At 43.3% G+C, this 13,762-nt stretch overlaps 1 protein-coding gene across 7 annotated transcripts in view; it reads left to right on the top strand.

Annotated features, from left to right (window-relative positions):
- The first annotated feature begins 335 nt into the window (after positions 1 to 335).
- LOC142910675 (heterogeneous nuclear ribonucleoprotein L-like) overlaps positions 336 to 13,762 on the top strand; it is a 29,216-nt gene continuing 15,789 nt past the window's right edge. For 2 of the 7 annotated variants that reach the window (XM_076060046.1, XM_076060052.1), the window contains exons 1-7: positions 336 to 433; positions 2,150 to 2,552; positions 4,403 to 4,521; positions 6,752 to 6,989; positions 7,384 to 7,469; positions 7,601 to 7,697; positions 9,521 to 9,590. In XM_076060046.1, the coding sequence (XP_075916161.1) occupies positions 2,430 to 2,552; positions 4,403 to 4,521; positions 6,752 to 6,989; positions 7,384 to 7,469; positions 7,601 to 7,697; positions 9,521 to 9,590 (733 nt within the window). In that variant the 5' untranslated portion in view covers positions 336 to 433; positions 2,150 to 2,429. Of the gene's footprint in view, positions 434 to 2,149; positions 2,553 to 4,402; positions 4,522 to 6,751; positions 6,990 to 7,383; positions 7,470 to 7,600; positions 7,698 to 9,520; positions 9,591 to 13,762 lie in introns of those variants that run through there. The other 5 variants (XM_076060047.1, XM_076060049.1, XM_076060050.1 and 2 more) reach the window with 5 other exon arrangements.

Genomic DNA, 13,762 nt, shown 5'->3' with positions numbered 1-13,762 from the left:
GCTACACTATCGCTCCCCACACACAGTGACACAGCGACACACACACAGTGACACAGAGTACACACACACAGTGTACACAGAGTGACACACAGTGACACACAGTACACACACACAGTGTACACACACACAGTGTACACACACAGTGTACACACACACAGTGACACACAGTGTACACACACACAGTGTACACAAACAGTGACACAGCGACACACATAGTGACACACGTGGTGTCAATAAAGTTACAGACACCACGTGGTGTCAATAAAGTTACAGGAACCGCGTGGTGTCACTAAAGTTACAGCCACCACGTGGTGTCAGTAAAGTTTACAGCCACCACGTGGTGTCAATAAAGTTACAGCCACCACGTGGTGTCAATAAAGTTACAGCGGCCTAGAGGGGCGGACCGCGAAGCCTCGGCGAAAACTTCGTGCCGGTAAAACCCCTCACACCCCCTAGGCAGGGATCCCCTTGACCCCTCACACCCCCTAGGTAGGGATCCCCTTGACCCCTCACACCCCTAGGCAGGGATCCCCTTGACCCCTCACACCCCTAGGCAGGGATCCCCTTGACCCCTCACACTCCTAGGCAGGGATCCCCTTGACCCCTCACACCCCTAGGCAGGGATCCCCCTGACCCCTCACACCCCCTAGGCAGGGATCTCCTTGACCCCTCACACCCCCTAGGCAGGGATCCCCCTATGGGTAGTGTTGAGTCTATGGGACAGTGCTGAGTCTATGGTGCAGTGTTGAGTCTATGGTGCAGTGTTGAGTCTATGGTGCAGTGTTGAGTCTATGGTGCAGTTTTGAGTCAGTGGGCAGTGTTGAGTCTATGGTGCGGTGTTGAGTCTATGGTGCAGTGTTGAGTCAGTGGGCAGTGTTGAGTCTATGGTGCGGTGTTGAGTCTATGGTGCAGTGTTGAGTCAGTGGGCAGTGTTGAGTCTATGGTGCGGTGTTGAGTCTATGGTGCAGTGCTGAGTCTATGGTGCAGTGTTGAGTCTATGGTGCGGTGTTGAGTCTATGGTGCAGTGCTGAGTCTATAGTACAGTGTTGAGTCTATGGTGCAGTGTTGAGTCTATGGTGCAGTGTTGAGTCTATGGGTAGCAGTGTTGAGTCTATGGTGCAGTGTTGAGTCTATGGTGCAGTGTTGAGTCTATGGTGCAGTGTTGAGTCTATGGTGCAGTGTTGAGTCTATGGGCAGTGTTGAGTCTATGGTGCGGTGTTGAGTCAGTGGGCAAACATACAAAATCAGCAGGGGATCAAATACTTTTTTCCCTCACTGTAGTAGAGACGAAGGGACAAAGGGGTGTATCTACTTGATGTATTTTTGGTAAGCCGTATAATCTTGGTGGCCTGGCAGCAGAAGGTTTCAAAGATAACTGTTTGGTTTGATCAATTAATGTGGTTGAATCAGAAATGATTTTGGTTTGTATGACGAGGCTGTTGGTGGGATCTCTTTTTATTTTTGTATAGCTACCATCATTGAGTAATTCTTGAATTTTGTTGTTATATTCTATTTTATCCATGATGACAGTGGCGTTGACCTTGTCGGCTGAGAGGATGACAATGTAATCCCTCTTTTTTTAATTCATATAATAATCAAATTTGATTATTTTTATTTATTTATTCTTATTTAAATATAATCAAATTTGCTTAGTTAAATTTTAAACGAAATGTTATATATTTATTATTTGAAATAATCAAATGTGATTATTTGTAAGTTTTATTTATTATTACTTTAAAATATTAAAATTAGGTTATAAAGAAAGGCGAAATTATTAATTAAATATTTCTGCCTTTATTTATTATGTAAAAGTGATCGAAATTGGGCAATTATTTTCATATTTATTCATTATTATTTAATAATCCAATTTGATTATTTTAACATATAATGTATATTTGTTTATTATTTAATAATAATTACATTTCATTATTTTAGTTTATACATTTTTATTTATTTATGCTTATTTTAAAAATAATCAAATTTGTTTTTTTTAATTTATTCTTATTTAAAAGTAATCAAATTAGATTATTTTTAAGTTATTTTTATTTATTTATAATGATTTTACAATAATCAAATTTGAGTACTTTTATGTATCATTTTTATTATTATTTATTTAATATTATAAAAATATAATCAAATTTAATTGTAGTCCGAGTCCGACCTAGGGGGAGGCCCACGACTGCTTCAAATCTCCGTCGCCGGCCCCAGTCGGCCGAGAGAGGCGTCACGTGACGAGTGGCTGTGGGGTCACACCAAGCCGCGCGAACATCGCCAGAGGACACATCGATCCGAGAATCGATGTCACGCGTTGGAATCGCCCCGCCGCCGCCGCCCGCTGCTGCCGCTGACGCTCGGCGATCCGCGCAGTCGTCGATTTTAGCGACAGGATCGCGAATCGATTCCCTCCGGCGCTCCACGCCATCACGACGATGTTGACCACCGCCGCCTCCGCCGCCCGGCACGCGGCCAAGCGCCTGGGAGTCAATGGCGAAGGCAACGACCGCGTCCAGGCGGGCGCGATGGTGAGCGTCAGTGACGAGCGACTTGACGAGGTGTTTTTATAACGAGAAGATGTTTATTTTACTCCTCGCCCAGAGCCTCGTTGTGAGGCCTGGGCCAGAGGCTTCACTCAGGCGACGTGCCACCACCACCACCAGCCGTGTTTATATTATTTAACGTGATTGTTTAGCTTTGTAACTCGCAGATTCCAGTGCCGTTGCGAAGAGCTTCTCGTTGTTGGTGTTGGGGATGGACCACGCGGACCACAGCATCGCTAGGCTCTGCTTACGTTCAGTAAAACGCGTTTTGGTAAACGTGGATTTCGTGTTCGTTAACACTTTGGGCTATTTCCAGTGTAATTTTTTTATACGGCGTTTTCTCTTCTAAGGGTGTGTATTCTCTTTGCACTGAACTAAAATAATAAAAAAATATGAAACAATAAAAACATTACTCATTGTTTTTTTCGGTAAAGTCACGTATGTAGAAATACAATAAAATTATATTAAAACAGAAAACAATCACGACGTTTCGATCACAACGCAAGCGATCTTCATCAGGTGTCAAGAACAAATCACGGAGGTAAATACAGCAAAAGATGAGAGACGAGAATTCAACAAACCTGAAACAACATTACGTGAAGCACATCCAGTCAGGCCAACGACACAGTTAGACACTTCCTGGCGGACCACGAATAAAAACATTGCCTACCAGGAGAGATTCGTTCATGAGGCTATCCACATATACAAGCACAGAGACAATTTCAACCGAGAAGATGGATTCTGGCTTAGCAATCATTGGAAGGATTTGATAAACCATTTCGGGTCTTAATTGTTCACGCTTACGGTGGCTTTCAGACCGCATCCATTATTTTCGTCTCCCCCCTCCTCTTTTCAGAACATAGATGGACTCGTCCATCTGAACAAACTCTCAAATCGCTCTCCGTGGTGCTGACGTTAAAAAAACGCCACTTTTATTCAAATTTTCTTGCTGTGGTTTTCACACCTGACGATGATTGCTTCTTGTGTTGCAGTCAAAACGTCGTGAGAATTGTATTGTTTTATATTTTTATTATTTTATTGTTTCCCTTCTACGTGGTGACTTTACCGGAAGAACCAAGAATATTAATCCCTGCAGTCACGAAAGCTTTAAATCAAAAGTTAAAATACTAATTAAGTTAAAATACCGATGTGTTAAATGTCCCACGCGATGGCGTCGTGGGGTAGCTCTTCGACCCTCCCCAATGTGATTAAAAACTTTGCGGAATAATAAAACTTTACAGCGTCTACAAAAGCGCACCTGGCGGTGGGGGATGCGAGTTCCAGAGTTTGAAACTCGAGGGCCGTTTAGATTTAAAGTTAAACTCGCGAACGTTCTTAGCAATTACTGAAATGATGGCACTGAGCTATGGACATTTTTTGCCAAACGGATGCAGATTTAAAAACCCCTTTAATGCAAGTGTCTGCATCTGCTCCGATATCACTTGCCGGCGATGTTAGCCGTGGCTTTATTTTGGTGATTTTGAAAAAGTTTTATGGTTTGGCCATGTTTGTTTTGTTGTAGTATGGAGTTAGACTGATGGCCTTAATCTAAGTTGTCTTGTGGTTGTTGTTGTTAGACTTGGATCCCACTGGGATTTTTGCACACAGCGTTGGTGTACGGTGCTATTTCAAGGATTATTTTGCTGTTTTTTCCTGGATTTTCTGTTTGCACAGTCAAATAATCACTGTAAGATGTTTTTCTTGTTCATGTTTTTGTTTGTTGCGGTTGCACCCGATTCAAGAGCCGAATGGCTCACAGGGCTATACCAAATAAATGAAACTGAAAACTGTCTTCTCGGTATAGGAGGAAACAACAGCTTTGCACAATAGTCGTGTTGAGTTTGCTTCCTTGCCGACGTGCACAGGACACGTTTGAGGACCCACACAAGCCCCCACCGTCGGCTGTGGTTCACGTGCGGGGACTCTTGGACACAGCCCTCGAGTCGGACCTCGTGGAGGCCGTGCGGCACTTTGGCCTAGTCAGGTGACCAGTCGGTGGTGACCGTTGCCCGCATGGGGAAGGAAGCTGTATTATTATTATTGTTGTTTACCGAAAACACCAAAGATTAATTCCTGCAGTCACGAAAGCTTTGAACCAAGTTTAAACCGCCTCTACGGGGAGGTATAAGGTCTGTATCTTTGTGTCTGTCTTTGTGTTGTCTTGTGTTGTCTGTGTGTTGTCTCTGCTTGTGTATCTGCCTTTGTGTCTGTGCTTGGATTTGTTTCTCTGTGCTGTCTCTGCCTGTGTGTCGGTCTTGGTGCTTCCGAATGTTTGCTGCCGTGCTCCACTTTGCTCTATGCATACCTCATGCTAAAATGTCCCATTGTCTCTCAGCCTTGCCTTCTCATGCTAATATGTCCCATTGTCTCTCAGCCTTGCCTTCTCTGCCTATTTAAGGCGACTTCACTGTGTGCTTGTACCTGTGCTGGTCCGCTCTACTTGAATGTCTATGTGTGTGTGTGCCATCTGTATCTTAAATTTCATACTTAACTTGCAATTTAGCAATCTTTGAAATAACGTAATCAACCAGGCTTTGCGTTAATTGTGTTTTGACCGACCGTCTGTGTTGCTTTATTTGGTTTCCAAATTCTGCTAAACTCTTGTTTGTTTGGTATGCTTCTCTCTCTGTGTCCCCTATTGTGTCGGTGTTAGTTCCCCCCTACTTGGGTGTCTGTATATACATCTGAGGTTATGTGTCTCCCCTCTCTCGTAAATTTAGCTCTTCTGTACCTGATGATGGCTGCTTGTGTTGCAACCGAAACGTCGTACGCTATTATGTTATTTTATTATTTCTTATTTATACGTGACTTTACCGAAAAAAACAAAGATTATTGTTATTATAGTTGTTATTATTATTGGTGTTATTATTGTTATTATTATTGTTGTTATTATTGTTGTTATTGTTATTATTGTTGTGGTGGTGGTGTTTGCGGACGTGGAGTGAACTTGGACCTTGGAAATTCGAATATTACCGATTTTCGCTTCGACAACTCAAGAAATTGCATAACACGAAAATACTCGATGGTTCTTAAGCACGGGGTGGGAGATGCCCTTTCTGGGGGCGCAAGACATGCCAGATTATTTTTAACAAGGTAAATCATCGAAACACATTGAGCACGGGCACGTAAACACCGCTACTTTGTTCCATCAAACCTCTAAATTAATAAACATTGTACGTTTTAAAAAAAATATTGAGAACCAAAGGGGGGGTGGCAAGGCTGCAGGTTAAAGCTCAAGAACCACTTCCGTAAATAAAAAGCCGTGGCCGCGTGTGGCGGTGGACGAGAGGGCGCGGTGTTGCCCACGTCACGGCGTGATCGGCGACGCCGTGCGTGGCTTACTCGGGGCCTTTACAGCCTGAAGTGACCAAACAAAAACTGCTTCATCTTCTTTGGGGTTCTTTCGGTAAAGTCACCACCGCGTAGAATGAGAATAAAATAATAAATTAATAAAACTTAAAATAACACGATAAAATTCTCACGACGTTTCGGGCTACAACACAAGCGGCCTTCATCAGGTGAAGGGACGAGACTGCCAAACTGAAATGGGACAGTCTCGTCCCTTCACCTGATGAAGGCCACTTGTGTTGTGGCCGAAACGTCGTGAGAATTGTGTTATTTTATTGTATTATTTTATTCTCATTCTACGTGTTGGTGACTTTACCGAAAGAACCAAAGAAGATTAATCCTTGCAGTCACGAAAGCTTTAAATCGAAACAAAAAACCGTTTGTTTTTCAATTTTTCCAAGTCACGAATTCCCTCCGAATTAAAGTGCCGCTGCTGCTTTTGTTGTGCCGTCTGACAAAAGCGGCACACGTTCAAATGTGATTAGTAACCGTGTTAAAAATTAATATCTTGTATTGAAATGGTGCACACATACCTTGTTTATGTACGTTTGAAGAGGCTTCCTTTATCAGGTGATACATCGACAGAAGAAGACTACATTACCCTCAAGATGTATTCTAAATCTAATTATATTGTTACAGTACATTCAATTCCAACGCACTACACTGCCAAACTGAAATGGGACGTGGCATCTAACCTGCATCCAACCAGTCTCCACTCCGTTGCATGCATTGAAACATTTCTTGAGATCAAATGAGGTGACTTGGAGCAGACCAACCTCGTGTTTAACATCAACAACAGGCACGCATTTTAAAGTCGGCCACATCTTTGAATAACGGCACTCGTTTGAATCGCTCCCTCCGTGCAGCTACGTGGTGATGATGCCCAAGACGCGGCAGGCGCTGGTGGAGTTTGAAGACCCGGAGAGCTCCCGCAGCTGCGTCGACTACTCGTCCACGGGCTCCGTCTACGTGTGCGGGCAGCCGGCCTATTTTAACTTCTCTACCAGCCAGAAGCTTTGGCGCCCTGGCGTCCCGGGGGATAACGGCAACAGCAACCACGTCCTGCTCTTCACCATCCTCAACCCCATCTACCCCATCACCACGGTGGGCATTGTTACGCTCACAGCAGCTGGACATTCACTCGTGAATAATTTGTCGGGTGTGCCATGCGCACACGCGCGCACACACACGTGTGTTTCATTTTTACGAGTGAAATTATGTCCGTTTTGGATTACAGTGAATGGCTTTGCTAAGGAAATTACATCGATCCTTTGGTTCATTTGAGGCAATTGAAGTCGTGTTTTTTGTTTGTGCTTTGAAGTCTACCAATGGCATTGAATAAAAAAAAAATATATAGACCTAATGTTGATTTTGGAAAGCGTTGATGTCCTGTATGGCTCGATCTTAAAAATTCACTGGAAAAAAAGCTTTTCAAATTTACTTGGTAATGCGTGCAAAATCACCTCGCTGCGTTTGTGTGCTCCATGTGGTCCTGCAGGATGTGCTTTACAACATTTGCAAACCATTTGGGCCTCTGCAACGCATTGTGATCTTCAGGAAGAATGGCCTGCAGGCCTTTGTGGAATATCCTTTCAACGAGATGCATAACCGTAACGACATGTCCGCCATTCACGTAATTTTACGTGTTATTTTGGAGATGCTAAATGTATTGTTTTTAAAATGAAATGGTCGTGTTTTCCTTAATTTTTGGCCACGTTTGTTTCGGTTGAGAGCGCCGAGAGAGCGAACTCATCTCTGAATGGAGCAGACATCTATTCGGGCTGCTGTACTCTTATAGTGGACTATGCGAGGGCAAGTACAACCGATACTTTGTACATTCACAAGTGTGTGCACCACAACCTGGGTTTTTTCACCCGCAGACCAAAGATTAATTTAATATTCTGAATTGACCACTTTGGTGAGCAAATAATGCTGAATACACACGGCAATTCATTGCCAGATGAGGGCTTCCGCACTCGACGCCTGTTGTGGGGTTATTTGACTTGTGTGCGGGGTAAAGGAGTGTAGCATATTTTGTGGCAGCATAGAAATACAATGCACCCAGTGGGTTTTACAGCTGCCCACCACACAGCCGCACAACCTACAACAACCCATTGTGCATGACGGTCATCCTTGCCGTTGTCTAAAGTCAAACTTTTCCTAATTGATATTACCGTGAGGGTGGTTCTCATCTGAGCCAGTGCCCTGAGCCAGTTAGTGGAAAATTCGCATCCAGTGGGAAGGGTAGAGTTGGTTTTTAATTCAATTTTATTTGGTGACGGGTGATTAACATTCAGCCATAGGCTGCTTTGCGAGACCTGCAGAGTACTTGAGGGGAGATGTTACATTGTTAGCAGGAAATAAAATTACAGAACAGTAATAACGAATGCATCATTTTCATAACGGGGTTATGGCACTTCAACATTTTTGAGGTATACGATCAAGGCTAACGCTTCACAGTACACGAGGAACACCGCGAATAAATAATACCAAGTTAGGCAAAGCATGCCAAACTTATGTGCAATTAAACAAGTTTGGAATTTAAATAGGCCACCGAGGGTTAGCAATTTTTATCTGCAAACACGAAGGGAGCTTGTTCCAACGAAGAGGGATAATCAACACGTGATCTTAAAAAAAAAACGGTGGCAGAATGGCCACTGTTTCCCACAACTCCGATAAGCACGCTTTTATTTCGATTTAAAGCTTTCGTGACTGCAAAACCAAAGAAGAAGCACGCTTTTGCTACGTACGGCGCGAAAGTTTAGCTTACCGTTGACTTCCTACGTGTGGCAGCTTTTATTCATTCATCTCCCAGGAGGTGAAGGGTTGCGTTAAGTACCTCGGTTTCACCGCAAGTTGCATGCCGTAATTGTCTCGGGGGTAATGACTTGCTTAATAATTATTATGCTTGTACATTTTAAATGGTTCTAAAGTTTCGATTTAAAGCTTTCGTGACTGCAAGGATTCATCTTCTTTGGTTCTTTCAGGTAAAGTCACCACCACGTAGAATGAGAATAAAATAATAAAATAACACAATAAAATTCTCACGACGTTTCGGCCACAACACAAGGTCGGGACGACAGGTTTCTTCCTGATTTAAAACTTTCGTGACTGCAGTAATTCATATTCTTAGTTTTTTCGGTAAAGTCACGTTGAAGAGAAACAACAAAATAACAAAATATATATAAAACAATAAAAAATTCTCACGACGTTTCGACCATAACTCAAACGGTCATCATCAGGTGTGTCGGTTTGCATGATCAGGTGTGTCGGTTTGCATGCAAACCGACACACCTGATGATGACCGTTTGAGTTATGGTCGAAACGTCGTGAGAATTTTTTATTGTTTTATATATATTTTGTTATTTTGTTGTTTCTCTTCAACGTGACTTTACCGAAAAAACTAAGAATATAGGTTTCTTCCTTTCACCTGAAGAAGGCCACTTGTGTTGTGGCGAAACGTCGTGAGACTTTTATTGTTTTAGTTTATTATTTTATCCTCATTCTACGTGATGACTTTACCGAAAGAACCAAAGAAGGTTCTAAAGTTATATAATTTTTTTCCGAGCATCTATGCCCTATATGCTGGCCACGAATAATGTTTATCTTTTCCCCCTGCTGTGTCCTCTTTACAGGCGACGCGTCTGAATGTGTTTAAAAATGACTCTGAGACCTGGGACTTCACCAACCCTGGCCTCAAGCAAGGTAAGACCAATATTGAGCATATCAGAGCCGCGCTCTCTCGACAGCTGGTGGTGGTGAGCCCTCGGTGTGTGGGGGGGGGGGGGTGACGTTTTTAACGCAAGGGGTGGGGGGTGTGCACGGCGTGATGAAACAGGCATTGACTATTTCTGTACGCAGCCGGCTTTGCCGTGTTATACTTGAAGATCCGTGGCCAAGTAGAGGGGGAAGTTTGGAGCGTTCTCAAGAGGATAATGCAGCTTCTGCACTTGAGATTTTGGTTGCAGAAAAATGTCACACCTGTAGACACTTGGTTGTCTTGAAGCACATTGGTGTACTGTTTACAATCTACAGAACTTGTCTTCTTTGGTTCTTTCGGTAAAGTCACGTAGAATGAGAATAAAATAATAAATTGATAAAATAAAATAACACAATAATATTCTCACGACGTTTCGGCCACAACACAAGCGGCCTTCATCAGGTGAAGGGGGCGAGACTGTCTGGTAGGACAGCGCTGGAGTGAGAGAGCCACGTTCAGATCACGGCTTTTAAGCTGTGTGAGAGGAACAAAGAGACTTGACAAAGGAATTAGCATAAAATTTAGCATTGAAATGGCTGAATGATTAGCTTGTGACTGGTCACAGAAATAGCTATGTTAAAAGTTAAAGCATACACATCCGCAGAGGCACCCATTGTTAAAAGGAATTAGCATAGAATTTAGCATTGAAATAGCTAAGTTAAGGCATACACATCCGCAGAGGCACCCCTTGACAATGGGATTAGCATAGAATTTAGCATTGAAATGGCTGAGTGATTCGCTTGTAACTGCTACAGAAATAGTTACGTTGAAGTCAGAGCATACACATTCACCGAGGCACTTAGTACAAATCAAACAGGAGAATTTAGCATTGAAATAACTAGGCGAATTTAGCATTGAAATAACTGGGTGATTTGCTAGTGACTGGTCACAGAAATGACTACACATCTGAGCTATTCACAGTACTATATAGTGAACCAATAAAAACTAAAATATAAATTACCTTCATGTTATCAATAAACTCTATATTCTCCAATCAGCTAAGCTACCAACCATAAGTCGTTATATATCACAATGCTATATGGCGAAAAAATGGGTGGATTCTTACCCTCAAATTTCCGTACCACGGATAGCTACGGGCCCCGTTCAGACGGACGAGTTCGTCCATGGTCGGAACAGAGGAGGGGGAGAGAGACAGCTGCGAAGCCCTAGTATACTCCATGTTGTAAACCATACCATTAACCGTGGTGTGAGAGGTATTAAGAGGCAATGCTGGCGAAAGAGCTGCGGTCTGAAGGTCATCGTAAAATTACAATTAATTAAGAACAGAAATGATTTAACACATCTTTCCAGTGGTTACTAAGCCTGAATCCATCTTCTCGGTTGAAATTGTCTCTGTGCTTGTATATGTGAATGGCCTCATGAACGAATCTCTCATGGTAGCCAGTTGGTTTGCAAAGAACCTCCGTCTTGGAGAAGTCAATGTCATGTGAGCCCACTGAATTGTAACAGTGATCTGCCACGGCAGAGGAGTTCGTCTTACCGTGTTTCAAGTCTGCTTTATGTTCGCGGATGCGGTCCGAGATATGTCTTTTGGTTTCTCCAATGTAGCTACTACCACAGAGGCACTTTAGTTTGTAAACGCCCGGGTACTGTATGTCTGGAAGAGCATCTTTTACAGATGGAACTAAATCATGGATTTTGTGTACTGTGTTGAATCGGACCTGGATCTTGTGTTTATTCAGGATTTTGGAGATCTTTTTAGTGACCCCTGCAATGTAGGGTAAGGTGATGGTTTTGAGTGGCTCCACAAGAGGATCCTTCTTCATGACTGGAGTGATGGCTTTGCGGATTGTGTAGTCGGAGTAGCCATTAGCCCTGAGAGCCTGGTGTACGTGCTTGAGTTCACTGGTAATGTGTTCCTGGTCGGAAATGCATTGGGCTCTATGGTATAGAGCAGGGGTCGGGAACCTTTTTGACTAAGAGAGCCATGAAAGCAAAAAATTTGGAAATTTATTTCAGTGAGAGCCATATAATATATTTTAAAAGTGAATTCAACTAAATGTCAGTATAATAAGCCTCTGAATTTATTCTTTTAAATAATGTTGTTATAACACTCACCATTAATGCGACTTTTGGTGCTGCATGGATTTGCTGATGTCTTTGTAGTCGGGTTGGTACCTTGTAGTCGGGTTGGTACTTGGTGAGGTTAAGCTTCATGCAAGCGTTGAGGCTTTCATCCGTTAAACGTGATCGTAGGTTGGACTTGATGTTTTTAAGATGTGAGAATGACTTCTCACATGCATACGTAGATCCAAACATGGTCAATACAGCAATACTCACACGCTGCAGTGTGTGGTATGTGACAGGAAGCGCGTTCCAAGTTTTGAGAATCAGCTGGTCTTCGGGTTGGAGTTTTTTCATTTCTGTCCACATGTGCTTGCTCGCCAACTCCGCTTTCTGTCGTGTGATTCTTTCCAAATCTTCATTCAGTGACTTGAACTTATTCACCCACATGTCTGAGGCCTTCAGGTCAGCCACTTCTGCTTCAAAATCTCTGACGGAGACACCAGGGATGTAATTCAGGTCGGCTGTGTTCAGTGAACACTCGTTTGGATGGGTGATGAACTTAAAAAGACGAGTGTGCTCACGAAATTCTCCAAAGCGTGCTTTGAAGGACTGTAGGAGACTGGATGTGCAGCCAGCTAGCTGGTGGAGATCAAGGTTTTGAATGGGCTCACTTGCTGTGCATGCATCTTTAAATTGGCTCAGTTTTTCAAAATGTAGTAAACGACCTGTTTCAAGATCCGTGATGAAAAGCTCCAGCTTGTTTTCAAAAGCAAATACAGCTTGTTGAAGGGATAACACTGTATTTCCAATGCCTTGCATTTTCACGTTGAGCTGGTTCAGATGTTCAGTCAGATCTACGAGATAGTAAAACTTGAGGAGCCACTCGGTGTCGGCTAGCTCAGGATGCCCGACGCCTTTCATTTCAAGGAAAGTCCGGATTTCGTTCAGGCAAGCCGCAAAACGGCTAAGCACCTTCCCTCTTGACAACCAACGCACATTGCTGTGCAAAAGCAGACCAGGATAGTTATTTACAACTTCATCCAGCAGTGTTTTAAACTGGCGATCATTTAAGGCTCGGGCAACAATAAAGTTGATCACACGAATGACCAGCGACATCACTTCGCCAAACTGCCTGTCACACATCTGAGCACAAAGTGCCTCCTGGTGTATAATGCAATGGAAACTTAGGATGGGTCTATTTTCATGTTCATGGAGAAGCGCCACAAATCCTTTGTTTTTCCCCACCATACACGGAGCACCATCAGTACACACTGAGAGAAGTTTATCCATAGGTAGACTTTTTTCTTGAGCAAACTCCATGAAAGACTTGAATAAATCCTCACCTCTTGTAGACCCTTTTAATGGCAGAACAGCAAGACTTTCTTCGCGCAGTGTGTCACCAACAGCATATCTTGCAATCACGCTGAACTGCGACAAATGGCTCACGTCTGTTGACTCATCCAAAGCCAGAGAAAAGAACGGCGCTGCATTTATGTCCTTCACTTGCGTTTCCTCCACTTTGTTTGCCATCACGATGGTACGATCATGAACAGTTCTTGCCGACAGAGGCATGTCTTGTATCCGTTTGATTATCTTGTCTTTGTTCGGAAGATCATCAAAAAGTTCATTGGCTACATCCAGCATGAACGTTTTAGCATACTCGCCATCTGTGAATGGTTTTCCATTCCTCACTATTGCTAAAGAACCAGCAAAGCTAGCCGAATTATAGTCACCTTGCCGGGTCCATACGCGGAGTTGCTGCTGGCTAGCTTGCACCCTGCTCAGAAGCTCTTGGCACGCTTTCTTTCTGCTGTCTCCCGCAGGGTATTTTGATGCAAAGGTAGCGTGGCGCGTGCCGAAGTTCCGCTTTACATTCGACCGTTTCAACGATGTAATTTTGTCATTGCAAATTAGACACACCGCAGAACCCGCTCTCTCCACAAAGGCGAATTCTTCGGTCCATTCGTCCTGAAATGTACGATACTCGTCGTCTTTTTTTCTTTTCGCCATCTTCTTCGTCGAAGGGTTAGCTTTGAGCTAATGACCGAGCAGACGCAGTCTCAGACTGATTCAAAAGGGGGCGTTTACC

This window comes from Petromyzon marinus, unplaced genomic scaffold (assembly GCF_048934315.1).
Source record: "Petromyzon marinus isolate PM22_M1 ecotype Great Lakes invasive population unplaced genomic scaffold, UKy_Petmar_22M1.pri1.0 PM_G_Scaffold_15, whole genome shotgun sequence".
Classification (NCBI taxonomy): domain Eukaryota; kingdom Metazoa; phylum Chordata; class Hyperoartia; order Petromyzontiformes; family Petromyzontidae; genus Petromyzon; species Petromyzon marinus.
This window is presented reverse-complemented; position numbering and strand designations above follow the sequence as displayed.